Source organism: Crassostrea angulata, chromosome 9 (genome assembly GCF_025612915.1).
Source record: "Crassostrea angulata isolate pt1a10 chromosome 9, ASM2561291v2, whole genome shotgun sequence".
In the NCBI taxonomy this organism is placed as follows: domain Eukaryota; kingdom Metazoa; phylum Mollusca; class Bivalvia; order Ostreida; family Ostreidae; genus Magallana; species Magallana angulata.
Genome location: NC_069119.1, coordinates 23,317,049 through 23,342,712, shown reverse-complemented (window position 1 = coordinate 23,342,712; position 25,664 = coordinate 23,317,049). Strand labels below are relative to the sequence as shown.

The following is a 25,664-nucleotide window of genomic DNA, read 5'->3' as shown; positions in this document are numbered from 1 at the left end:
ATAAGAATCGATTGATATAATAAGACACTATTATATACACACATATCAATACAAACGATAAATACTACTACCATGCACTAAATACCGGAAATAACTGAGTTAATAGCTGCACCGAGTGTTTAAACTGAAGTCATCGACGTATGTGATTCTTTTTTTCAAATTGCGCCCCGTACAAAAACCGCGAGTCACTGTTGAACGAAAACCATTCTGATGTCATAGTTTGTTACTCATTTTCAAGGTAGGGTCTACTTACTTGAACTTAAACACAAAAACAAACACCCACCTACCTCTATAGGCCTATATATTGAATCTCAGGTATACGTATATATACACCTGTATATTTATCACAATTACGCTTGGGATTCACTCGCTTTATTTTTAGATTCTCCAATCTGGACCGAAACTTACCTGGTGAATCGTAATTCTCCTCAAGTCTTTGCGCACACCTGCATTTTAAAATGTTCCAGTTCGCGTCGGTAGTTCAGAAAACGCAAGTGCATCAAGATATATTACAGATAAACCACAAATGAAAAAAAAAAGATTATGGAATTCGTGGCATTTTGCTGTACATCTGGGGCCAAAGCGGTGTGATATCATGTGCTCTATAAACAATTCCCTATACTATACACATTCATGTATGATGTACAGACCATAAAGTGAACTTACCGTTAGAAAGATTAGCAAACAATTCTCCCGGTCGCCCCAAATTTTTACACATGCAGTTTAAAAATGTCTCCGCTTCCTTTATTTTTAAAAAGCCTTGACCGTATTATGTGCGACTGTTGGGAGTTATTTTTAGGGTGCGGGATTCCTTCTAACTGCATGCATGGATGTTTTAATTTGACAATACCTGTGTACATACATGTACATGTACGTATTATGCATGCATACATGTACGTGCTATAAGCTGGTTTACAATTTTGCTGGTTTCGTATTAATATGTAATGTTTTGTATGTAAACGTGTGATATTATAAACAGTTTATTGTATATCAACACAATATTTAATCAGTGTATATATATGTAACTGCTATAGTATACTTAATAATGCATAGTGGTATATTTTGCAAAGTGTCGCATATTAAAACAATCATAAAACTGTTGTACCAAAACTCTTCACTCACACACGCATGTATGCATACCTATTTACTAAGTAAGTATATATATGCTTCATTTAAAAGCAATACATCTTCATGTGTCTTGCAAAATGACGTGCGATTTCAGGTGGGATGGGGGGGGGGGGGGGTCCAAAATTACTTGGTATATTCTTCTTCAGTCTGCTAAAGGTACCGGTCTATCTTCGAAGAAGGAATCTCCGGGTGTTATCTTTCAGTTCGTGCAACACATGCATGCACGTGCATGATGTTTATATACTACATACGTAACTGATATTATAGCCATCCCCTGTCAAACTTACAGGATGCAGCGTGCGGTGTTATATCCTATGTCTTTTACTTCAGAACCACTCACGTAAACAAAACTAGCTGTCTGCTCCAACAATACGTACAAGATCGTCCAAAGCATGTCCAGAATTTTTTGCTGGGGGGGGGGGGGGGGGGATGGGTGGTGCATGGTTCGAAGCCTAATTTTGGTCACTTTACACTGTGATAGAATTTGATATTTTCCAGAGGGGCGGGGGGGGGGGGGGGGGGGGTGGGAGGGTGGGGAGGTCCGGTCCCTTTGCCTCATTTATCATAGTTCATTATCGTCGTTCATCCACTTTTTCTTCGTTATTTTTTTTTTCTTTTTTTCACTAATGCTTATTGACACTTGTGTCATTATGTTGTGTATAATTACAGGCCCTTAACATTAATTGCTTATTAACACAAGTATACACTTTCGTACCTCATGCATGTACCATTGTGTATAATTGATTTGAGTGATTAAACGAATTGAATTAATTGAACGTTTCAGGAAAATTCCCATAATTACAATTATATTGCTGTAGAATTCGCACACAGGAAACTACATATAGCTACACGTATACATCTTAATTGCAGAAATATCTTTTTTTAACGCCATGCACTTCTTTTTTTTCTTTTCTGTGGAGAATACGATTTTGAGATTACTGATCTACATGTGTATTTTTAAGACTTCAGGTATCAAGGAACAAATGTGTTTTGCTGTTTTAAACGTATCAATTAAACGATAACTTCTCTAGGCGGCAATAAAAAAAAGGAATTTTCCAAAAGAATTTGTGAACATTCGTACTCATGCGCGTTTGAGATATCAATATATATTCTGTCTTAAAAAGGAAGATTAAAAATTGCTTATCTTGAAGGTAGCCTTAGTACAAAACATATTCAGTCATACCCGTGTAAACTGTACCTTATAAACCCATGGCATTGTGATTTTTTTCTATCTTGAATCAGATTTTTATCTTACATTTCAAAGAAGTGGTTGTTAATAAACACACCTGTATTTTATGACTGACCTGGCCTCAAGACCATAAAGTGATTACATACTTTAAAACTAAAGAAAAAATGTATATTTTGCTTCACTTCAGAGAACAAATATCCCTTTGAATAATATACATGTACATGTAGTTCTAGCTATAAAACCTCCAGCCAGACTTTCATCGAATTATTGGGTTAAAATTTAGATTGAAGTTTATTCTCATTTTATGGTGTTATATCCTGATGAGGGAGTGTGTATGTTGCTAAGTGAAATCTTTTTTTTTTTACGAGGCTTTACTTAAAGAATGAATAAGTTATGGCTCGGACCGCTTCAACAAATTCATGCTCACACGCCCGATTAACTCCAAACTGGCAGGTGCCCGCCACACTTGTTAAAAAGAACAACTCTCTCTCTCTCTCTCTCTCTCTCTCTCTCTCTCTCTCATGTATGTAACGGTATGTCTTCCTGTTGTTCAAAATTTATTAAAATATACTGCCTTGATCAATTCAAGCAGAAGAGAAATGGGGTGAGAGAGAGAGAGAGAGAGAGAGAGAGAGAGAGAGAGAGAGAGAGAGAGAGAGAGAGAGATTTCTTGATTACCCGTGTGTATATATCATCTTTTCGAATACTAATGTTGAATACCAAAACATATAAATAACAGTTATACCCACGGGGGAATAAATAGTTTTGTTATCTATCAATGAGCCAGAGAATATGAAAACACATAAAATTAGCTTACGGAATTGATTGTTGAAGTGGCGGAGCTGAATAAACACCCCTAAGGACAGCAACAATGTATCAGATCCTACTGAACTATTTACAAGCTATGTGTGTATAAAAAGGCAGAGGGGTCATGAATAATATTGGGTCATCATTCAAAAGAGAGCTATTATACACTGTATATGCCTATTGTAAAGGCAAATAGACACATATATTTGAAGTGAACAAAACATTCTAAATGAAACTTGGTCTGTCTATGATCATGAATTTTGAATTAGGATATGCAGTTACGCTAACTTTGAATATAAAAATAGACAAAATTGAATATTTTGAAAACTGTCAAACTCTGTATAGGTCGTCTTCACTCAATGTTTAGATATGGTATAATAAATCTCATGTTTGTTTTGTCACAAAAAGACGAGGTGAGACGGGGTGGGGTGGGGGTAGGGCGGCTTTCATATTTTTGTCCAATATTGATATTGTCTGTTCATTCAGTTTTCTCAGCAGACAGTTTGATTATTTGCTTATTGTGGTTATCTTCGCCATGCTTATTATTTTTGCCCGTCATGAGTATAATTTCTTTAAGTTATCACCCCCCCCCCCCCTCCGTTTTGTGACCACAAACAACTAAACTATACATAAAGACTACATTCCCTATCCCAGCTGTTGGCATTAAAATATACACACGTACGTTTGGCGATGTGATTTTCTCCTTTATCTAAATTACAATAAATAGAAATAATATTTGTCATAATAAATCACTTACATATACATAGTACATAATTATTAAACCCATATACAGTTATATACTTATTGACCTTCCTACATCGAATCTACATGTACATGTACTAATATCCTATTACATTTATTCATCAACTATTGCATGGCACGAAAAGAAATTTTTTCATTTTTCGAAAAAAATCTTGTATGAGAATAGTTAATAAAATGTCTAGACATTAAAATTTCCTTCCTTTATTTGAACACAAATCAACATTCTAATATGTCCGTGATGTGCATGTAAAAGTACGACATTGCAAACCATTCAAAGGTCGAGTCGTATTTCTTTGAGGGCTTTTTCAATGAATCAAATTACTTTGTGTACACAAGCGAAATGAAAACCAGTACAAAAGTCGTTCACCGTCAAAAAAAAAAGTGTTTACATTTTATCCCAGCTCTAAACGGCTTAAGATTTTTGCATTTAAAATTCAATTTTCATTCAATTTCAATTTCATGCTTCTCTGAGTTCAAAATTTTAAATTTTGTAAAGAAATTAAACATTTTCTGGGTCACTGAAATATTTAAAAAAATCACACTGTCACGTGCTTAACCGCTGAAATCTGTTAACTGCAGAAATTGTTGTAGGTTACATGTATCTATATTTGAGGAATTTGCTGTTGCAAGAATTCACGCAGAATATAAGTAGAAATTGAGTCATATTATTATACTTTCACCCCTTCTCCCATTCAACCGATCAGCTTGATTCCTTATCACAAACACTTGACCTTAAAAAGTTATGCATTTTTTATCACGGCAAAGGAAGGAAGTTTAAGGAAATCATCTTCTAGGGAAAGAAAAATATAAATTGTTAATATCAAGTATTTGCGCTAAGAACATAATTTTTATATGAGTAAACAAGTAATCAAGTACATACCGGTATACAGCAATGGAATTCAGGCACATGACAGCGTTTTTGAACGTTCGGAAGTGGGGGGGGGGGGGGCTTATCTAAAATCTGTGCAATATGCAATAAAGTACCCTCCCCCCCCCCCCCCCCCCCCCCCGATTCGTGCCTGGGTAAATGAGGTAGTTAAAATAACCCAAAGAACTTCGAAATTTTATAAATAAAGTAAAAATGAATCAATCGATTATTCAATTCCTGAGTTATAGATCTAATGCTTTAGCCTGTGGTTAATCGATGACGACGTATATATTTCATCCTACATAGTACATTATTACATGTATATACATGTAGTATAGAACTGAATGCACTTAATTAACACGGACACAAGCCAAGTATATGTACACGTTCCGTTACCGCGCTTGAACCAGAAGAGAATAATAAAATACCGTTCAGTTTCAGCTTGATCAGCTGACTGGAGTTGGACACGCTAGCACTGTGTGTGGCGAGGCTCCGTTTCCCTCCTCTTGTCGGTCAGAACATTGGAGCGTTTCTTCAGATATATCCGGAATGTAGACTTACTATAAGTAAGTGTGTACTCTTGGTAAGTATGCGCTGTACTTTGTATGTATAAACATAGAGTACTTCCTTACTACAAGGACTGTTCAAATGCACGACCGACGTTTTACGAACACATGTAACTTTCTTCAGATATTATCTCATCAAAAGTTTTAAATATTGTTCAAAGATATCAAGATCTTTTTTAAAACATTATTTTCATCATTTTTCATGATCCCAGCATGCACGGATCGATTTAGGGGGGGGGGGTCGGAAGGGGGGGGGGGGTTCTTACCCCTTCTCCCTGAAAAAATTAGAACCTATTAAAATTCCATGATTAAATTACCGTAAATAAGTCACCTCCGCCCCCTCCACGGCAAACAAACTTATGATCCCTTTGACCCCTGATAGAAAAAATATTCAGGGATCGATCTGTACATGTCCCAGTTAGTATCAGCAGTTTAAGACTTTAAAAGTCAAATTTGAAAATTTGAATACTGAATGCACGTTAATTCTGATATAATTTAATTTTTTTTAAACACTTCTTCCTTATTATGTGCTCAATCATTTATCTCAAGCATCAGTTAAAGGCTTTATGATGGACTTGATCACGAATGATAAAATTGTAATCGATGAAATGCACTGTATCAAAATCGATTTTATAGTGTTTTCACAGAAATGTACATATGTCAACACTACGCATAGATTTTGTAACGTATAGTTCAAATATATTTCATTAGTGACTATTTTGGTAATTTTGAATCGTACAATTGCTAAAATTATATAATTATAGAAATCATTCTTTGAATATTAAGCGGAGATCGAATACAGTCGTGCGTGGTCAGATCTATAATAAAGCCTTTCGGGCCTTACTGGATTTGATCATGTTCATCTCATCATACTTAAAAAAAATAATGATTCCCGATTCCTTAAATAATTGAAGATAATTTTGACTTGGCTTATGGACTGCTTCTTGTTCCCAGAGCCATCGTATAATTTAGCAAATGAAGACAATTTTTAAAAATTTATAGTATATCGGTCCCGTTGACTCCGTTATTATTCCATTAGAACAAATTTAACAAGAGCTTGGACTTTGGGTAGTTGTGTCAAACAGCAACGTGACGTAGACCTGTCTATTTCATTGCTAGCCACTCAGCCATGGCTCTTTGAAATCAACAAGATTTGTCTGGATTTTGAGCTAAGACTACGCAATCGATGCATATTTCGCTTGAGACCTCGTCATTTTTAATTTGATTTGACGCAAGGAATAGATGGCTACGCCCTACTGAAAGTCCAAGGTCTTGTTAAAATGGCTCTAACAGGAGAAACTGAGTAACACGATCCCTATGACATGCCGAAATAAAGTAACATGCAGTTTATATCACAACAAACAACTCAAATTTCCCTCGGACCCCCCCCCCCCCCCCCACCCCACCATATAAAATTGAAAAATTTCCGGATTCGCGCATGTAATATAGGTACGTATATGAAAAAATCTATAATGATTAAATCGTTTATATTCATATACTTTGGGACAGTTTAGTTCGGGACGGAAATTTTAATCGTCAGTGGGTGTACATGTACGTGTAGTTAGCCTGTGGTAAAGATGAATGAGTTCAGAAAAGATAACTAGAATCTTCCATGACGACACAGCAGAGTTTTAATTTTTTTAACAAAGTCAAGAAAATACATCAAACGCCTATGATATGCATTCACAGTCATACATAACACAAAAACATGGAATTTGAATTTTATAGCATATTTCAATCGGATTATTAAAAAATAAGTCTAAGCTGTGTGACCATGCATAATTTCTCCCATGTACGGTTTGCTCTGTACGTTTTTGCTTTTTTTAACACCGGAGTCTTCCTTCCTCTGTATATTCTGTGTAGTCTGCAGACTTCACAGTCGCAACTTCTCGGGCCTTTCCGGCAAGCTCGGAAATATTACCTAGGCGTCCATGACAACCCCCCTTTTTGTAAAACTTGAAATAAATAGAACACATTTTACGATCTGTTGAGATGTGAGCTACACTTCATTAAAGTAAATGATATACACTAAAATATAACACAGAAGCGACATACAAGACTGTCTAGCCGATACTTATTTTAATGGGAAGCGACTCCATTTTGTATAAAATTCTAACATCCGGTGATGTTAATACATTCGAGGTGTTTTTCCGAGCTTGCCGGAAAGGCCCGAGAAGTTGCGATTGCAGACTTCATAGTCCCGCCACCACGCGGTAACAAAATTCGTACTCGTCCTAAAATATTACAAAAGAAAACCCAAGTGAAATTAACTACATCTTGCCTGAAGGTCATTTAGGTCAGATCGTAGACTTGAGATAACGAATTTTATTTCCCCTTAAATTTGTATCAATGACAGTTATATAATACATGAAATTAGATTTTCTCTTTTATTGACAAGTACAAAAGCATTGGGTGGGTCTGAAATAGCATCAACTGGAGACTTTGAAGTAACTGCATGTGTTTGCAAGCTTAAGTAAACATAAGATGATTTGATGGACAGAACTTTGACGGAAGTTTTGACGCTATCGAAAATTAGACCGTCCGCCTTATAACGATCTCTTCCTGTTCAGTATAATTGATAACACCTTATTATTACCAAAATGTTTTCTAAGAAAAACAAAACAGTAATTTAACAAATGACGGATTAAATTAAGGAAGAACCCCGACTGATTTAAGGAAAAAATGTCATGTTTTATGATTTATTATTGCCAATTAGCCTGATAGTTTTTCTCTAATATTCATTGTCCGAATAGTTCAATAAGACAGTTTTGAAAATATCGATTTTACCGTAATTTTCATTGTGTATACATATGTACAACCACACGCGCTTCACCAATGCATACATGTATATATTTACATCTACCGAGTATGATTCCCTATATTTCTTACGGAAACTTATAGTTTATTCCTAGCTCTATAGAAACAGCCAGACTGAAACGACACGCCCTGGTTATTGATTGGTCGAAATATACAGCGGCTGAAACTGACAGGACTGAAATCGACACGCCCTGTTTATCGATTGGTCGAAACCTACAGCGACCTAAGAAATATCACGGACTGCACGAAATAATCATGATGATGTCAGACTCAAAGTCTTACAGGAGACGATTGGCTGTTTCTTTTAGCTTAGTACGTACTTTTGTATATTAACAGCAATTTAGTGAATTTCACTTACTTTTTATGATCAACGCAGGTTACATGTATGTATTTTTTTTTCTGCAATGTCGCCACCTTCATATATCGCATGATTCATCAAAGAAAGCATTTTATTGTTTAAATAATACATGTATCTGTACATGTCGAGCATTCCCATTTCAAAATCACTGGGAATTAATACAATCTAATTTATCGAAAAAAAAACTATGTCTGAGATCTTTTTTATTTGTTTTATCTCTAGGTTTGCTTGTTTCAATAATTGTATATGGGTACACAATAACTACATATTCAATATGTTATTTCGCGGAATTACAACAACAAATTAAGATTCCATATACATGTACTTCCGTAACATCTCTACGTAGATATTTGCCGATAAATTGCGTACAGATTTTGAGATAGTAGATGAACGTCAGCGGCTCTACGCGAAAATCCAAATCGACAAGCTTAGGACTGGAACTACATACATGTAAGTCATTGCAAACCCGAATGATCTGAAGCTACTTTAAGACAACTGCTTCTATTACACATGTAACCATAGTTACCATTGTTGTGATCATTTCCGGTCGTCTGATGTGAATGTCGTGAACCACACTGAACAAGTTCACCGCCCCGTCCACCGCCAGCTGTTCTGTTGCGTTATAAGCGGCGATAAAGACACCGCAGCCCGCCGCGCCGTCACTGTAAAACATCAAAGGCATAAACATAAATGCCAAATGAACCTATGATTTAGAATGTAACTTAAGCTATCTGGCACCACAATAAGCGACCCTTAGAAGTTACTCAACTCAGTTCTCAACTAAGTTTTCAACTCAGTAATACGAGGTCACAGATTTGAGGTAAAACCTCAGATTCGAGCTGACTAACTGGTAAGTCGCTGGGGTCTATTTTTACAAATTGTTTATTAATCAACTTAATTAATCAATTAAAAAACACTGCTCTACTATTCTTCACAACAAAGCTGACATTTCTAAATTGTTTATTAATGAACTTAATTAATCAATAAAAAAACACTGCTCTACTATTCTTCACAACAAAGCTGACATTTCTAGACAGTATACAATATATATGTAATTACATGTATAGTCAAATGAATATTTACTGTACGATGTAAGCTATGTGACTTACAAAGACATGACAGTGATTGGTCCGTTTCCCTCTTGTGCCCGGATGTCACGAGCCTCCTTAACGACGGTCGCTACAATACCTGTATCCCCAGGTATGATATTCTTTGCTGACCAGGACATTATTTCCAGCACGTGCACCCGATGTGATTCGTGGTTCTGAAAATGTATAATAATTTTGTAAAACTTTTACGTTTTATATTCATTTTAACAATATATAATTCAATGTATTCAAACACAACAAAATGCTGTTCAATAGAAAAATTGTGATATCATTTTCTAATTCAAACGTGGAAAAGGCACAAGCAGATCAGGTTATTTTATTTCTTTATCTTGGGCTGAAACAATTTAATGAATTCTAAAAAATCTGATTGCAAACTATTTTAAGCACTGTATATTGGAGGTTAAATTCAATTTAACATTAACTGACTATTTACTTTATTAGTTAAATTGCAAAAATATTTTGGAATTGCTTAGTGTGCAATGTATGAGGTCCCTATACGTTTATCAAAATATTGGCTGTAGATCAAGGTAATTTTTTGTTGTTGTTATTGTTGCTATTTCAAAGTATTCCATCAGTCACCATACCGACTCTTACTTGTGTATTTTCTATCAGCAGCGCCGCCTGTTGGATTTCACCAGTCACATTGCTGGACGAGATCCGCTGGATTTTAAAGGGCGTCAACTCTGACGTCACTTCTGGATACCACAATGGGGTCTAAATATGGACAAAACACTATTTTGATTGAACTTAATCAAATAAAAAGATTAGTCCTTGCTTTTGTTAATGATACGGATGTTTTATAAAATATAAACAAAATACCTTGATAATAAAACCCCATCATTTCTACAATTATATTTAGGGATTTTCATATAAACATTTTAAGATGGACTATCAAAAAATGCAAAAATGAAATAAAATGGCAACAGCACGAATATCATCTGGTCCACATTCATCTGTTAATTTTACAACCAATGGTATGAAAATTTGTCGGAACGCAATCCTTCAGGTTATTTTAAACAGTAGACCTCTACATCTTACAATTGCAAATCCTCTCGGGTCTTTCCTACCATAGCAGAAAAACGACCAAACTTTTTATAAAACTTGATATAAACAAAAGGTATTAGAAATAAATGCTCCAAATTACATAGGAAACATCAATGGATTAATTTTAACACCCGAAGATGTTATTAGTGTACATACGAAATGTTTTTCCGAGCTGTGCCTTAAATACCCGAGAAGTAGTGATAGGTGAATCTTACCGAGTGGAGTTCTATAAGGGGGTGAATGGTGACCACCACTGGGGACCTCTGTTCCATCAACAGACGTACCAGACTCCCCGCCGTGCTGTCCCCGGGGTACTGGGCGGCGATTAGTCCTCTGTAGTCAGTAATCGTCTGGCAAAAGAAGTCAAATACTTGTATATATTTATATGGTAAAAATCTACCAAAAACAAAGATGCATGGATACTTCAAAATTGATTCGTTGCTAATTTGATTTGTTACGATAAACTTATATTTTACAGTAAATCCCGCTTAAAGCGATGAGCCACAGACTATCAATTTAATTTGATTTTAATAACAACCTAAAAGAGTGAATTACGAGTACATGTACTGACTTTGTTGTAAGTGCAAATTCATTATCACTTTAAACGCTATTTTATTAATTTAATGTATAAATAAAATAGCAACAAACATTCTCCGTATCTAAGTCTTTTTCTCAAAGAAACAAGTTTAAATAGTTTCATAAAGAACAATGAATAAAAGTTTTAAAGAGAAGGTACATGTACAATCTATCAGAACCACGAAATATGAAATACACATAATTTTGAATAATGATCAAAGAGCTGAGGGTTCATTACCCGCCAACCCCTCAAGTCCTCCCAACTACCCCTGTCCCTGTACGCAAAACATAACATTCGTGATTCTTGTAATTAACAGGTTTTATAACACATGCACATCCGCGTAATAAAATAAAAATAGATAAATTCATATGTAAAAGGTGCTGATATATATATATATACACATACAGTGTATATAATACAAAAATAAGAGCAACAAAAACATGTAGCAAAACTAACGACCGATAAGGAAACCACAAACAAAATAACAACTCATACCGAAAAAATGACGGCATTATAATAATCACATTGGTTGTCTGAGGAAAGTACCACCCGGAATTCATCAACTATAGATACGAAGGTACACAGACAATAAAACTTCAATTAAATTATTCTACATCATCTTTCTGGAAATTATTATATAAAATTCATTGCCACTACTTTATATTACAAATAATCGGAGATGAATTCTTTCGAAGCGCGAATAACGCAGCGACAAAAACAATTTGTATTATAAAAAATATGCATGTAGACTGCAAATAAATCTTTTACAAATAAAATACACTTTAGACATTAAAACACTGGTGCACGGCGAAAAAAAAAATCATGAAAAATTCTCGCGAATATCGCAAAACTTTTTTGCACGCGAACTGAAATAGGTTTACAGTTAAATTTACCTGGCAAGACACTGGGTAAAAGGTTAAGACCGATATTGGCGTGGCCAGTGGATTTAATGCTGTCCTCATAGATTGGCTTCACAGACATCAATTCCTAGAATGTCACGCAAAGTTTAATATATGCAGAACTTGGAACTTGATCTTTCATTGACAAAATTTTCTCCGTTTCAATGCTTTATTAATCTAAAGAAAAATCTAAAAACTCATGGAATGCAGTCGAGAGGTATAAGACAGAACAGTATATGTTCTGAAATTGGACAGAGCTAAATGATGGTACTATTTACCAATAGGTTCCATATTATTAGTTAAAGAAAATGAGATATCCTCCTGGAGTAATAATTGAATAAAGAAATACAAACCAAATTTTACAAGTAAGCATTAAAATATATACTGCATCTATACACCAAAAAGATGTTACACAGAATTCCTTCCAAATGTTATTCTGTCTGATGGGTTTCGCCATATCTTCTGTAAAGGTCCGTCTGAGATTTTCTTTCCTGATAAGGTTGGCATGCTGATGGAAAGACTCCCATAGCGTATGGTAGAGTAAAATATACTGTTCCTACACAAGAAGGAAAAATGCAATTTCACTACATCGAATCTCGCAAATATTTATGATCAACAGAGGCGCACAAAAACCATGTTTGCAGAATAATAAAGGAATTATTTGCGGACATCGTGGCGTTTCCGGCGAAGCGCATAACTCACCACATTCTCCACTATATTCATCCGCTGCTCACACATCTCCGTGAGACACTTTGCCACGTTGACTTTACCGTTCCTCCGCCCCGCTCTGTGAAGTTTGTCCAAGGCAATATAGGTCCCCGTTCTACCCCCTCCGTCACTGAAAATACATCGAAAATTATCCACATTCACGTGCATTGGCACTTAAATGGTGTTGGTACGATGAGTATCCCTATACGTTGGATATGGTTAACTTGAGTTGCTCTGGAAGACTATAGCAATAAATGGTTTCCATAAGTAATGTTTGATGAGCTGCCAATTTCTTTAGGATATGTTTAATTAACAAAGGAAAATCAAACATAACTAATTTCACAGAATTATTAGTACACCCTATGCTTAAATTATGAAGAGATTGAAGATAATCATTCAAACTGACCAAGAAGGTAAACGAACAACTTAACGAGTGTAAAATTATAGTTTTGTATTATCTAATTAGTTAAATCATGGAAACTTTGGCTTTACAATGTATAATGTAGCATCACAACCAAAACTCTAATGCAGCGTAATAGGATATAAAAAAAAGTAAGCGCGTCGTTGGAAACCAAGCCAGGCCATCCACGGTTCCAGATTTTCGAAAACCCTACTATTTATGGTCCAAACCTTGACGCCCCCTTCTGGTCCGCTAATGAAGACAATCGCAACTTCTCCGGCCTTTCCAGCAGGCTCGGAAAATTTTCCCAGCCTGCCGGAAACGACCGAGAATTTGCGATTGCTATAATGAAGACTGACTGTAGGTTTCCGACGGTTAAAAAGTAAGGTGTACATAAGAAAGTCGGGGACCTGCAGTGAACTAGCAGTGTGGACTTAGGCTGAGCATCGTGGGCACGTCTTACTGTCCGGTAAAACTGGACCAACTCAGAGGGGTAGGGGATATCACGGTCCGTCCATCTTGTGAATTGGAAATGACACAGCAGTCGGCACTCCTTTGTCTGTTCAAGCGGATATCAAAAATACAAGAATAAACACTTACTTAAACACTGAAAAGAAAAGGAAAACAAATTTCTTTACATTTGCTTCATAATGATTTGAGCATTCTTATCACTATCTCCTGAATTCCTGAATTGAAGGAAAAAAATGAAATCATGCCTCCTTTGAAAAATTTTGATAGATATACAAAACGTAAAATACATTGAAGCTATTACTTCTCTGTCTTCAATCTTAATATTTCTGGTCGTGTAAAACGCATACACCTTCTCGTGGAGTACATTGATAGAGAGAGAATCAGCCAACAATACTTTGCCTTTAGGATACCAGTACGGATAACACTTTTCCTGAAACATATTTTATAGCGATGTTTCGTTTTACATACTTAAAAATTAGTTATTTTATTGACATCTAAACACACTAATATATACATATATATAGTATGTTATATATGAAAATATAAACTTTTAATTCATTAACATTTCGTCTTTAAAATCTAAAATAACTATTTCATCAGGTCAAATAGCAAGAGTCACAACAGTGAATGTAGGAAAACAGTCTCTTACCAGAAGGCGTATTACACAAGCTTCCATAGCCCGCCCTCTAAGTAAGAAATTATGATCGACAACAAAATTGCAATTTTTCGGGTCTTCCGTGCTCTGCCGGAAAATCCCGAGATTTTGCGATTGTCAACGACTATAAGTCAGTAGGACCTACTGTATCGTCTTCCATGAGGTTTGTCAGCATGACTACAACAGAGACCCGCTCCTGCCAAATCATTGTCCAGTGATCCGCCACTGTACCTTCCAATGGCCCTAAGAGTTGAAATCATTATACATGTATTTCTTGTATTCTAGATTCATCGAAAGCAGTTTTTCAAAAATTATATTTTTAAAAAAATTCTTACCAGGCAAATCTTGTCTAGGTGATATTTAAATAAAAATATTCATAGAAAAATGATATCAATTTAAAAACAAGGGGCCAAGGGGCCACATCGCTCACCTGGGCAACAATAGGTACAATGTAACTGATAAAATCAGCATTACAGTATCAACATATCTTGACAACTAAGTACAGAAAATCTTGCACAAAGAGTTAAAAAATTGCCGATTTTTATCCAATATACAAATGTAATATTTATGGTAAATACCGAGCTTCTTTTGTTGTTATGGTATTTGTGAGGATATATTTCCCTTTTCCTATTTAATATCCCTTTGTGGCCGCACTTTTCCCCCCAGAGAATCATGGTTTGATCAAACTTTAATATGCGCAACCTTTTCTTTAATTAACACAAGTTAAAGTTTTTTTGGCTCAATAATTTTCAAGAAGATTTTTCTCTTTATTATCCTACCCCACCCTACCCCGAGGACCATAGTATTAAAAAAAACAACTTGAATCTACACTACCTGAGGATGCTTTCACACAAGCTTCAGCTTTTCTGACCCAATTATTTCCCGATTATTGAGAAGAAAATTTCGAAAAATGCGTACAAATGTTGAACAAACTTGAATTCCCTTAACCCGGTGATTATTTTTGCCAAGTTTGGTTGAAATCGGCTTTGTGGTTCTGAAGAAGAAGCTGAAAGTGTGAAAAGTTTGCGACATTGACAAAGTCGCCAGCTACGACAGACAACGGACAAATCTTGATCAGAAAAGCCTACTTGAGGCCTCGGCTCAGGTGAGCTAAAAAAGACCATTAGGTGGTTATGATATACATGTTGTATGAAAACATTGTACACTACCTTGGGACGCAATGCAACGAAAATCTTCAGCCATCTGTATATATGTAAAATTCAAAGTCAAAGAAAGGTAATTCAGCTCTGTACTACTAATCAAGTGTGAAATACTGATAAAAACTAATTGAAGAATTACTGATTAGAAAACTTTTTATGGATAAAAATAAATAAAATAAATCAAGAAAAATAACTCAGAGAAAATAAAATTTAAAAAAAAATCATAGATATGCTATAGTCGAAGACTTTTTATCATATTTTGTCCCATTTTTTCATTTGAATCAAAATAAATGAACGAATATGGAATGCAATAATGGTTTTTGTGCAAGAAGAACCGTCAATATGCAGCAGAGTTAATGGCTTATAGAACCCACCTCCAAAACTTATCAAACTAGAATACTAGAATTTACAATCATTTGACAGCGCGTCTCAACGAAATAATATCGTTTTATTCATTTTTATTTTTTATCAATATTTTTACACCTAGTACAAATGACATATATATGTAATTTAATTTTGTTTCATATGCACGTTTATTTAGTAAAGATTGTTCTCTTAATAACAGTGATGTATTCCAACTGTTTTTTTTTTTTTTGGGGGGGGGGGGGGGGGTTAGTAATACATGTAAATGCAAACTAAGATTTGTACCTCTATATAGCTGGCATTAATATAATCGGACGCTGTTCTCTCCAGTTTTACCCTTGAATGGTCGTCTGAAATGATTTAAATTATTATGATACACTTATATATCAAATACTGATTCTGACATCTCTTGACTTTAAGAACAACAATACTTGCATGTTGTTTACCAGTGGCGTAGCTAGACCAGAAACGAAGTGCATGCTTAAAATGGCAGGGGGGCTGGGGTCCGCCATGAGGCCCCCAGTGGGTCCAGGGCGAAGCCTGGTGGGGGCCCAGGGGGCGAAGGCCCCGTAAGCTCATGGATTCTGACGATTTTTAACACTAAAAAGCATCGCAGAAATTGAAAGGAATGTTCACTATTTAAGCATTTTTTAGGCAGTTAAAATTATTTTGGTTATAGTTTAGGCATAAAATAAAATCACAAAACTTACTAAAAGCTAAAAGAAGAAAAAACTTTTGACGTTTGTTTTTGACCCACTCAAAGATTTTATTTTTAAGTTCATTTTCACTTAGTTTATGGTACATGCAATGAATATCTCAATAAAGCTGTGATATTCTATTGGGGAAATTTAAAATGATGTGTAAAACTAAGTTCAAATGCAAAAAAACCCTTTGCTTTATTAGGTACATGCATTGTGTACTGTTTCTTAAATATGGTACTGTAAGACCACTCTGCGTGTCTATACATTGTATTTGGTACTTAAGACGTCTTTGTTTAGCATTGATTCCGGATAAAGGACCGGGTGACGGAAGTATGGACCTTGAGGTCAGACGACACGTTCCTCGAGAATCTTTTTGTATCTCCTTGTAATAAAGAGTTCAAATAAAAAATATTAATTTTATAATTACTTTAAAAATGATCAAAATTTACTTGTATTTGATTATATGTCTAGATGGTCGAGTGATTAGAACTGTGACCGCTCACTGCCAGAGGCGTATAGGTTCTAGAGGTCGTGAGTTCAAAGCCCCGCCCCGGCGGAGATATAGATCTACATGTAATATAGTGAATTTCGCTGTGCTGTAGATGTAATTATTTTTATATCAGCAATTCAAGTGTATTTTCAAGAAGATTATATAGGAAATTGCATGCTCTAGTATTTTGCAGAAATGCCTGGTAAGGTACCCTAATTTTTTGCAAGAAAGCTAGTAGTAAAGTAGTAGTAAAGTAGTAGTAAACCATTAACTAATTCCTGGGAAAAGTTATCTAAAATTGAGGAACGTGTCGTCTGACCTTAATACTTGAATTCTTTTTTTATTTTTTTTTATCTTTATATATTTTTTACTGAGCTTCTTCCTTTTTTTCCCAAACGATGTGCATGCTCAGGCATATAAGCATACATGGTAGCTACGCCACTGTTTACACTATATAATGTACATGTGTATGTTTTTTCAGACTATCGAAACCTCCTAGAAAAAAAGCTCTGTGCTTACGCCAGTACCAGTAGATTCATTCTTTATCATATAATTTTTATTGGCAGAAAAATTGTCTTAAATTCTTTTAAAAGTCGTAAAAGGGATCTGCTGGATAATTTGGGTATTATAGCCTCCTTGTAAATTGATAAACGACCATTATTCTACAATAACTGATTTACTCCAATCCTTATGTATATATCTGAGGTTTCCTTAAGGTAACTTAATTTTTGTGTGTGTGGACTTGAGGTGAAGTAAGACATTGGAGTGAACACTTCATCACAGTTATGGCTGAGTTTTTAAATGGGGGTGTTGGTGACGGCGAGCTCTGTATTTATATATGATGAAAGTACCGGGGTGTACATTAAGTAAAAGATTTTGTTATACTTTCATGTTAAATACTGAAATCTGATTGGTTAAGACGCAGTTAATAATATTTACTATTACCCTCAGCGTTAGCAACGCACTTGGCAACGGGTAACATTAAAAAATATTACATGCGCGAAAATTATGCGCGTACGGTTCGCTGTAGAATTCACGTTATTCCTATATAAAAGCAGTAAAATTTTCTTAAAAATTTTAAAAAAGACATTCAGTATAACAAAATAAATAGTGCCTGTTTGGGAGGATAACAGTTGAAATTGACACCCCTCGAAAACCATTGTCAACCTCCGCTTCGCGTCGGTTGACAATGGTTTTCTCGGGGTGTCAATTTCAACTGTTACCCTCCCAAACAGGCACTATTTATATAGTGTTACACGGCAGGGTGATTTCCGCTCTGTTCTTAAACTGGTTCTCTCGCTGTCTGGACACCGAACATTGTAGATGGCTCTGCTCTCCCACCGGAACCACCTGATGGAAACACAAATAATGCATTAAGAATAGATAAGAATAAACGCGATTTCAGGTTGTGTGGGGCTCACCGAGTTATTAATGTGGATGAAAATACACATTTACATTGACATTAAAAAAGTTTATAAGAATAATTTTACAATCAATTTATATTTTTTGCTTATTTTAAATAAAAAGTACGCGATAAATATGAGGGCGTCCAATTTCCCTCTAAAAAGAAAACATTTACATGACCTCATTCCATATCATACGCATTTGTAAACGAGCAAAGATTCGTGACGAATAAAATCAATGCTTGAGACCAAGAGGACCTCACAAATTTTGTTAAAGAGGCATGATGTACCCCCGTATTGTGAGGTACTCTTTCGAAATAGAACCATCTTAACAAGAGCTTGGAATAAATAAAATAAATAAACAATATCTTAAGGAGACTGAGTGAATAACAAATTAACCATCAGGTCTATCTTTTTCAGAAATGATGTTTAAAGCTGTAAACTTTTATTTCCTTAAGAAAAATTCTATTAAATATTAGATTTAAATTTTTAGTATTTTCCTATATCTTTACATAGAACTTGTTTGCTTTTGATTGGTAATATATGAGTTAAAACAGACTGGGGCTCTTACAATATTTACCAAAAGAAATGCATTTTATGGTCAAACAATGTAAAGTCTAAAAATTTTAAAACTTTGGTTTTTTGTTAAAACAATAAAACAGATTGTTATGTACGACGGATCACATTAAAATTTCAAAATGTACTTGACCACCTTAATGACGGACAACATTTTTATTTATTACAAATAAATGGAATTTATTCAAAGGAGGTTTATCAATATTATACTAGATTTAAAAAAAAAACCATATTTTTTAACCTGATATTCTCGATTGAGTTCTTCATACCCGTCGACTTTGTCGTATCTCAGTAGATTGGCCAGTTCATTGATGGCGAGATCTCGCGGAACAAACCCGCCATTGCTGACGGCGAGACTTTGCCGAGATTTCATTTTCATGATCTGTATGTCGGAAGGCACTGATAAAATATATTGCATATTTTCAAACATGCATTGTAAATCGAGTTTTTCAATAATTTGATGTTTATTAAAAATGGAAAATTGTTAAAGATCGAAAAATAGTTTTGATATGCATTCATATAGAAATTGACCACATATACCTAGCATTATATATTTTTCTCATAATAAAAAGTATAATATACCCTGTACATGTACTTACATGTAGTATAACGTCAGGTGCCTGTATATTATTTTGTAGAAGGTATACTATTTTTATTATGAGAAAAATATATAACGTCAGGTGCCTGTACAGTTGGCATACGTATACTATAAGCTATTCTAACAGTTGTACATAAATACAAAAATAGATTAATTCTCTTTTCTTACTGAATTTTGTCTCAAATGTTAATGTCACTTACTGAAAATAGAACCTCTTTTATTTAAAGTCAGCACTCTTGATAATGGGTTTCTCCTAGTCTTTTGTCTGTGTCGACCAATGTATTTGGACCTAAAATGATATTGTTGAAAATCTCACCAAATGAGTTATAAATGTATCTCCTCAAAAGAATGGTTATAAAAAATAATACTGAAAGCCAGAAACTATAGGTTTATTCACCGGTAGTAGAGAACAAGGGGTAATGCGATCGCGGTGATGGCGACACACAATGCGACAGCAGCAATGGCAAAGGCAGCCGCTTTCGGTACAGAAAAACTAGCAACTAAAATCAAAATGAAAAAAATGTCTTACTTTAGGTCGTCCATTAATAGTTTTATGAAAATCAAACCATCTTTTGTAAAAGAAATTTAACTGATGAAACTGATGTACAGAAAATGTTCAAAGTTTACTTTTTTCGACGCACGAAGGCCCAACGTAGTCTATTTTACAGCCATTGTCGCACAACCCGGATGTAGAATTACAGGTGGAGTTGTTTCTGCAGTTTCCGGAACATGGAAAGAAGCATCCGGGGCCGTAAAAACCATAGGGACAGGCTGTAGTTATGGTGATAAAACACAATCATTGAATGTGGTTGGAGATCTACATGTATAACATCATTATCATGTTTGTCTTCATCATTATATGTATATACATGTATCTTTAACTTAATATTTGCATTTTCCAATGTCTTTGTCTGTAATAACACTATGAATCGATTTTGTAATGTATAGTCGAATAAATTCAAGTGACGTATAGCTGGGTCCCAAGCGGGGTTTGCATAATAATTAATATTCTAATATTTAATCGATCAGTTGCTAAGAGTTATCTAAGTATAAGTAATAAAGATTATTCTTTGAATATAATGAGGTGCATGGTAATTTCAGTCGGGGCTTGATCAAATCTATCAGCAAGCCTATTCGGGTTGTACTGGATTTGATCACACCCCGACCAAAATTATCACCTCATACTACTTAAAGATTAATTCCTTTAATAATTTAATTCTTGCTGTAAGTCTAATTGAATAAATTTAATTTCAAACTATGTTATACGAGCTTAACACAACTTGGAACAATTTGCACTTTTTTTAATAAACCGCCTCGCGTTTTAGAAGCATAAACTGTACCATGTTATGTTATAAATGATAAAATCAAATATCTTTGGTAGAAACTTAAATTCCTCGAATGAATATTAACAAGCTTACTCTATTTGAAAAGCATGTTAGATACTCCACTATAGCAAGTGAATTGTTTGCTCATTCCAATCACCATCAAAAGTCAGCCGATTACAGATAGATATAGCGTACCTTCTCCAGGTATCCACAGGTGTACCATCAGGATAAAGGTAACCCCGTGACCCCATTGTCGCTTCATGGTCTCTACCGCCTGCGTCATTCCTATAAATCTGTCAAAGGTTCAGCAAAGTTGTACTTGTACCTTAATTATAGAAAAAAGCCATGATGATATACCCGAACATGAATGTATAGCACGCACCTTCTGTAACTGAGACAAATCTTGGTTTAGCTGTAGTCTACTGCAGTACAGTTTCCCTGACAAGAAATTAAGGTCAATATTCTAATTTCTTTCTAGGTAAAAAAAGTTATCTTTTAATTAATGTGTTTTAAATGATTTTATATGTTCTGGACATTTTGATCAGAACGTAAAGTACGATACTATTTCCAAATTTTGTGTTAAAGGTACTACTCCCTTTTTAGTTTATTGTTTTATTTACTAGATTTACTAGATAATTTCACCTCTAATAAATCGTTTTTTCTGTTTTCTACTCTTAAAACCTATAAACATTCGTTGCAAACCATTGAGAAACACCAAAATATAGATCTATTGAATAGTGAAAAGATTATCATAAACAATTTTAAGTTCATAGAAAACACGATTTTCTATCTTCTTGTTCACAAAAAAAATATTACATGCAAGCACATAATAGTATCATTATGTTTAGGTCACCTATAGATAAAAAAAACCCGGTGTAATCATGAAACAAATAGCATAAAATTGTCCCACTTGCCTTTTTTTAACCGTTGCACACAACTCCATCAATCGTCAAATTATCAAAAGCGTCATGTGTTCATCTTGTCAACCTCAAGAATATGACGTCATATCACGTAATTGCTTTTATGACGTAAACATGTTTTAGCTATTTCGCAGTATCGCGAATTTTTTGTTTGTTTTTTTTGTGTTTTGGTTTGTTTTGTTTTTGTTTTATTTTTTTTTTAAATAAAAGTCATTTGAGTACTCTTGACTACCCAGCAACTGATAGTTTAAGGTTACTAAAAATATATGTATCTTTTTTGACATGATTTATTTTAGAACTGGCACATAGAATAGGAAAAACATTACTGAATACACTGTACATGTGAAACAATCCCCGTTCCAACCACGTACAACAAAATTTTAATCCGTTACTCTTTTAATCAATCATATCATTTAAGAACAACGGTAACTTTAATATGCATGTATATGTGTACATACTGTCGAGGAGAATTAAAGTAAGGTCTAAATTTCCTACATTTATCATCATTACTTTAAAAGTTAATATGGTAATGCTCATTTTCTGACTTCAGTCTATTTTCGAGTCTATTTCAGTCTATTTTCAGGTTATGTTATTGGGTTCTTCTAAAAAATATACTTTTTTCAATTGTTTTGCGTCCGTTATTTTGTAATTTTTTTTGGTTGTTACAAAACCACATTTTTGTTTCCTATTTGGCACATTCCTGAATGATCAAATGATTGATTTGCATGTTAACTTTTTTGAATATTTATTTAATTAAAAACCAATAAACCTTTTTTCATGTTTTAAAATCCAACTAAACTTTCAACTTTACTCAATAAACTTTAACCGAGAAAAAATATTCGTTAAGCAAAACATATGTTCATCAAAGATGATATCTCAGCTAATCTATTTAATTACATTACTGAGTATTATCAAATCAAATTAATCCATGTAAATATACAAAGTAAGTGAATTACATGTGGTAGCCAGTGGCCCATTAGGCGGAGAGAGAGAGAGAGAGAGAGAGAGAGAGAGAGAGAGAGAGAGAGAGAGAGAGAGCGAGCGAGAGATTGTCACATGTAAGAAAGAACATCAAACTACAGACCAGTGTCATTCTTGAGTTGTATTAGTAAAATGTTTGAGAGAATCTTGTTTAAACATCTATACAATTTTTTACACTCCAACAACTTATTTTATAAATATCAGGCTGGTTTTTTTTCCTGGAGATTCAACTGTTTACCAACTTTTAGAGAGAGAGAACGGGGGAGAAAGAGAGATAGCGAGAGAGTCAGATACAGGGATAGCGAGTGTTTGAGAGTTATCTTTCTTTGGAATTGATTTTAGTGCATTGTACTTCGAAGGAATAAATTAATATTCATTTTTTGTGAATCAAGTATAGAAAAAATAATGCAAACACGCCCGCTCATATTGTGTACGGTAGTAATTAATTATTTCTAAATTTGATAATGAAATTATGTTGAAAAAAATAAACAAAACAAAACGAAGCATTTATCGACTTTGACGTGAAGAAAAAATTGCTGCTGGTTAACCAATTGAATACGAAAGCGGGGCCCCTCGACGGGGGGAATCGATTTTTGTTCTGCAGCAAAAAAGCAGCAACACATGTATGCAACCTCTCTCGATTAGAAACAAAAAACCCGCTGAACTCCCATTGTTTTGAAAAACTTCGCACATAAATAGATGATATAGCGCGTGCATTTTTAAACGAGCCGGTTTCGTGTTTGCTTGTTCATTAAGTTGAAGGTCTGAAGAAAACATTACGTCTTACTGCATAATGTATCTTCGAGAGAAAATTTTATGAATATTAAGGTGTATTTTTATAAATATATATATCTATGCAGCTGATACGTAGAAATAAACAGAACATGTTTATTTGTGTTATCGGAAACGTTTATTATATGGCGTTGATGCAAGAGTAAACAAGAGATTGCGTTTGGCCGTAAAGGTGTATTGGGGGATATAGTGCGCTCGCTCGCTCGCTCGATCGTCGCATCGTTAAACGAGAGATAGTGGACAACTAATAGTACTACTACAGTATTACATGTATTTCGTTTCTCCTCGCCTCTCTTCGATACCCGGCTTGATGACATATTATCCCGAGTATAATCGTTCGTGAACGCCCCTTTTAATTTGTGCCCGTCTCCAGTCGATGAGAAATCGGAGTGAATCGTCTCAGTTTTCGGAATGGAAAGCCATGATCCCAGGCGGATAGGGGACACTACTAAAATTCAGATTCAAGATGGCCCTGGGGATTTCAGCGTCCGAGGGTGTCAGAAACGGACATGCAAGAGGGGGAAGAAAAAAGGCGCCAAATTACTGTGTCTCGCTCTGATCTATGTGGCTTTTGTTGCCTTCAATGTTTTGCACCGGGTATACAACGAAATTAACAAACAGGAAGGAGTTGAATTTGATGAAGTTTTACGGGTAAAAAGAGATGTTATTTCCTATGGCAATGGGACGTCTGAACCAGGTAATGTTTGTTTATATATTATAATTTTCATCAAAACATGGAATATAAAAACAGAAATTATCTTGTTTTTAATATTTTTTTTGGATGGGTAGGGTATTGTGTTTATAAATTTTGACGTATTGGCACTTGCTTTCTTGAAACCAAGAAAATACAAGCTCATTGTGTATGTAATATTGCATAGAATACTTGTGCATATGGAATTTTTATTAAGGCCAAGTTTGCATGCTCGCGATCATTTCAACTTGATGCTATAAGAAACACATGTCATGACAAACCGAGATGAGACACCTGTCTGTAGAGAAATTCTTTTTTCGGAGCTGCCAATCTGGCTTTGTGATTATACTTCAATAGATATATAGATCATATGGCTATGTTTGTTAAATATATAATGAAACGTGTTAACATGAAACATACAGGATAAAAATAATAATGTTATCGCCGATAACCCTTTTTAAATGTGCTGTGTGCGAATTGATAATAAGATTAACCGAGGCAAAGCAAGTTTAGAGAGGATAAAATTGTTAAGTTTTTTTAATCGATGTAATAGTTAGTCATTTGACAGGAAATTAAGGATTAAAGATAATCTATAGATAATATTTACAGTATTTGAAAATCAAGCTAGATGATAAGTCATTATTGGGACGCTGAGAGAGAGAGAGAGAGAGAGAGAGAGAGAGAGAGAGAGAGAGGGAGAGAGAGAGAGAGAGAGAGAAGGACGGGGCATGTAAATCTAAAGATAAACATCTAACAGTCTCAAACGCAGGTTCGCGTCTCGTGACGTCATTGTCCATGATTAAATATAGAAAAGTACTGATAGCAAATCTTTATCTCTGAAGCAGGTACACAGTAAATTAAAAGCCGATACCATTGGTTTCTCTCTCTCTCTCTCTCTCTCTCTCTCTCTCTCTCTCTCTCTCTCTCTCTCTCTCTCTGTTCAATATCGTGAACACCTATAGTAAGTTGATATTCTATGCTCAACAATTAAAGTGAAACATGTTTTTGTTCTGTTAATCTCTTTGTCTTAAGTTTTTGGCAGTCCGTCCGTCCGTCCGTCTGATTTGGTTTTAAGTTAACTCAGACACCGTCGTAAAGGTTAACATTTCAATTTTGACATGTATGACCCAGCCATTAAATGCCTTGCAAATATACTTATACCTTAATATTGTTTACACATGTCTGTTTGTCTGAATTTAAAATAAATTTTCGATCGGGATGCAATGAATCGGAATTCATCGACATGCGATATACGCCTCTCTGTTCGTAAAATTTCGTTTAATCACCGAAATAATGTGTGTTCAGG

General features: G+C 34.8%; 3 protein-coding genes and 1 long non-coding RNA gene across 22 annotated transcripts in view; 2 read left to right on the top strand and 2 right to left on the bottom strand.

Moving 5' to 3' along the window:
• The window catches only part of LOC128162412 (integrin alpha-2-like), a 43,535-nt gene extending 38,214 nt beyond the window's left edge, over positions 1–5,321 (bottom strand). For 12 of the 17 annotated variants that reach the window (XR_008240658.1, XR_008240656.1, XR_008240657.1 and 9 more), the window contains exon 1: positions 667–808. The gene's annotated coding sequence lies outside the window, so the exon portion shown is untranslated. The other 5 variants (XM_052825600.1, XM_052825604.1, XM_052825605.1 and 2 more) reach the window with 5 other exon arrangements.
• On the top strand, positions 7–10,516 carry LOC128162415 (uncharacterized). Of its 2 annotated transcripts, none has more exons than XR_008240662.1 (3): positions 7–238; positions 5,190–5,337; positions 10,217–10,516. It is a non-coding gene; the product is annotated as an uncharacterized LOC128162415 (long non-coding RNA). The 2 variants fall into 2 exon arrangements; XR_008240661.1 differs by having other exon boundaries at positions 9–238; positions 10,220–10,516.
• LOC128162414 (receptor-type tyrosine-protein phosphatase epsilon-like) lies at positions 7,234–21,296 on the bottom strand. The gene is made up of 20 exons (XM_052825613.1): positions 21,170–21,296; positions 20,277–20,420; positions 20,047–20,149; positions 19,850–19,938; positions 19,293–19,450; positions 18,329–18,422; positions 16,167–16,231; positions 15,528–15,561; positions 14,504–14,601; positions 14,005–14,133; positions 13,643–13,791; positions 12,827–12,962; positions 12,537–12,680; positions 12,119–12,212; positions 11,721–11,788; positions 10,864–10,998; positions 10,199–10,318; positions 9,605–9,759; positions 9,022–9,157; positions 7,234–7,554 (listed from the first exon to the last, which is right to left on the bottom strand). Exons 1-20 carry the CDS (start codon positions 21,255–21,257, stop codon positions 7,513–7,515), a joined length of 2,181 nt encoding a protein of 726 aa, XP_052681573.1. The 5' UTR covers positions 21,258–21,296; the 3' UTR covers positions 7,234–7,512.
• A 2,312-nt stretch (positions 21,297–23,608) lies between these two features.
• The window catches only part of LOC128163522 (sodium/potassium/calcium exchanger 3-like), a 31,298-nt gene continuing 29,242 nt past the window's right edge, over positions 23,609–25,664 (top strand). Inside the window, exon 1 of one of the 2 annotated variants that reach the window (XM_052827139.1) lies at positions 23,609–24,364. In XM_052827139.1, the coding sequence (XP_052683099.1) occupies positions 24,079–24,364 (286 nt within the window). In that variant the 5' untranslated portion in view covers positions 23,609–24,078. The remainder of the gene's footprint in view (positions 24,365–25,664) is intronic. The other variant, XM_052827138.1, reaches the window with a different exon arrangement.

Bases quoted from the DNA above. Each gene is read 5' to 3' on its own strand.
- LOC128162414 (XM_052825613.1), bottom strand. From the start codon at position 21,257: ATGACGCAGGCGGTAGAGACCATGAAGCGACAATGGGGTCACGGGGTT. The intron at 20,421-21,169 runs GTACGCTATATC...CCATAACTACAG, and splicing joins CCTGTGGATACCTGGAGAAG to CCTGTCCCTATGGTTTTTAC. The intron at 12,213-12,536 runs GTAACATCTTTT...GTGACATTCTAG, and splicing joins ACATTTGGAAGGAATTCTGT to GAATTGATGTCTGTGAAGCC.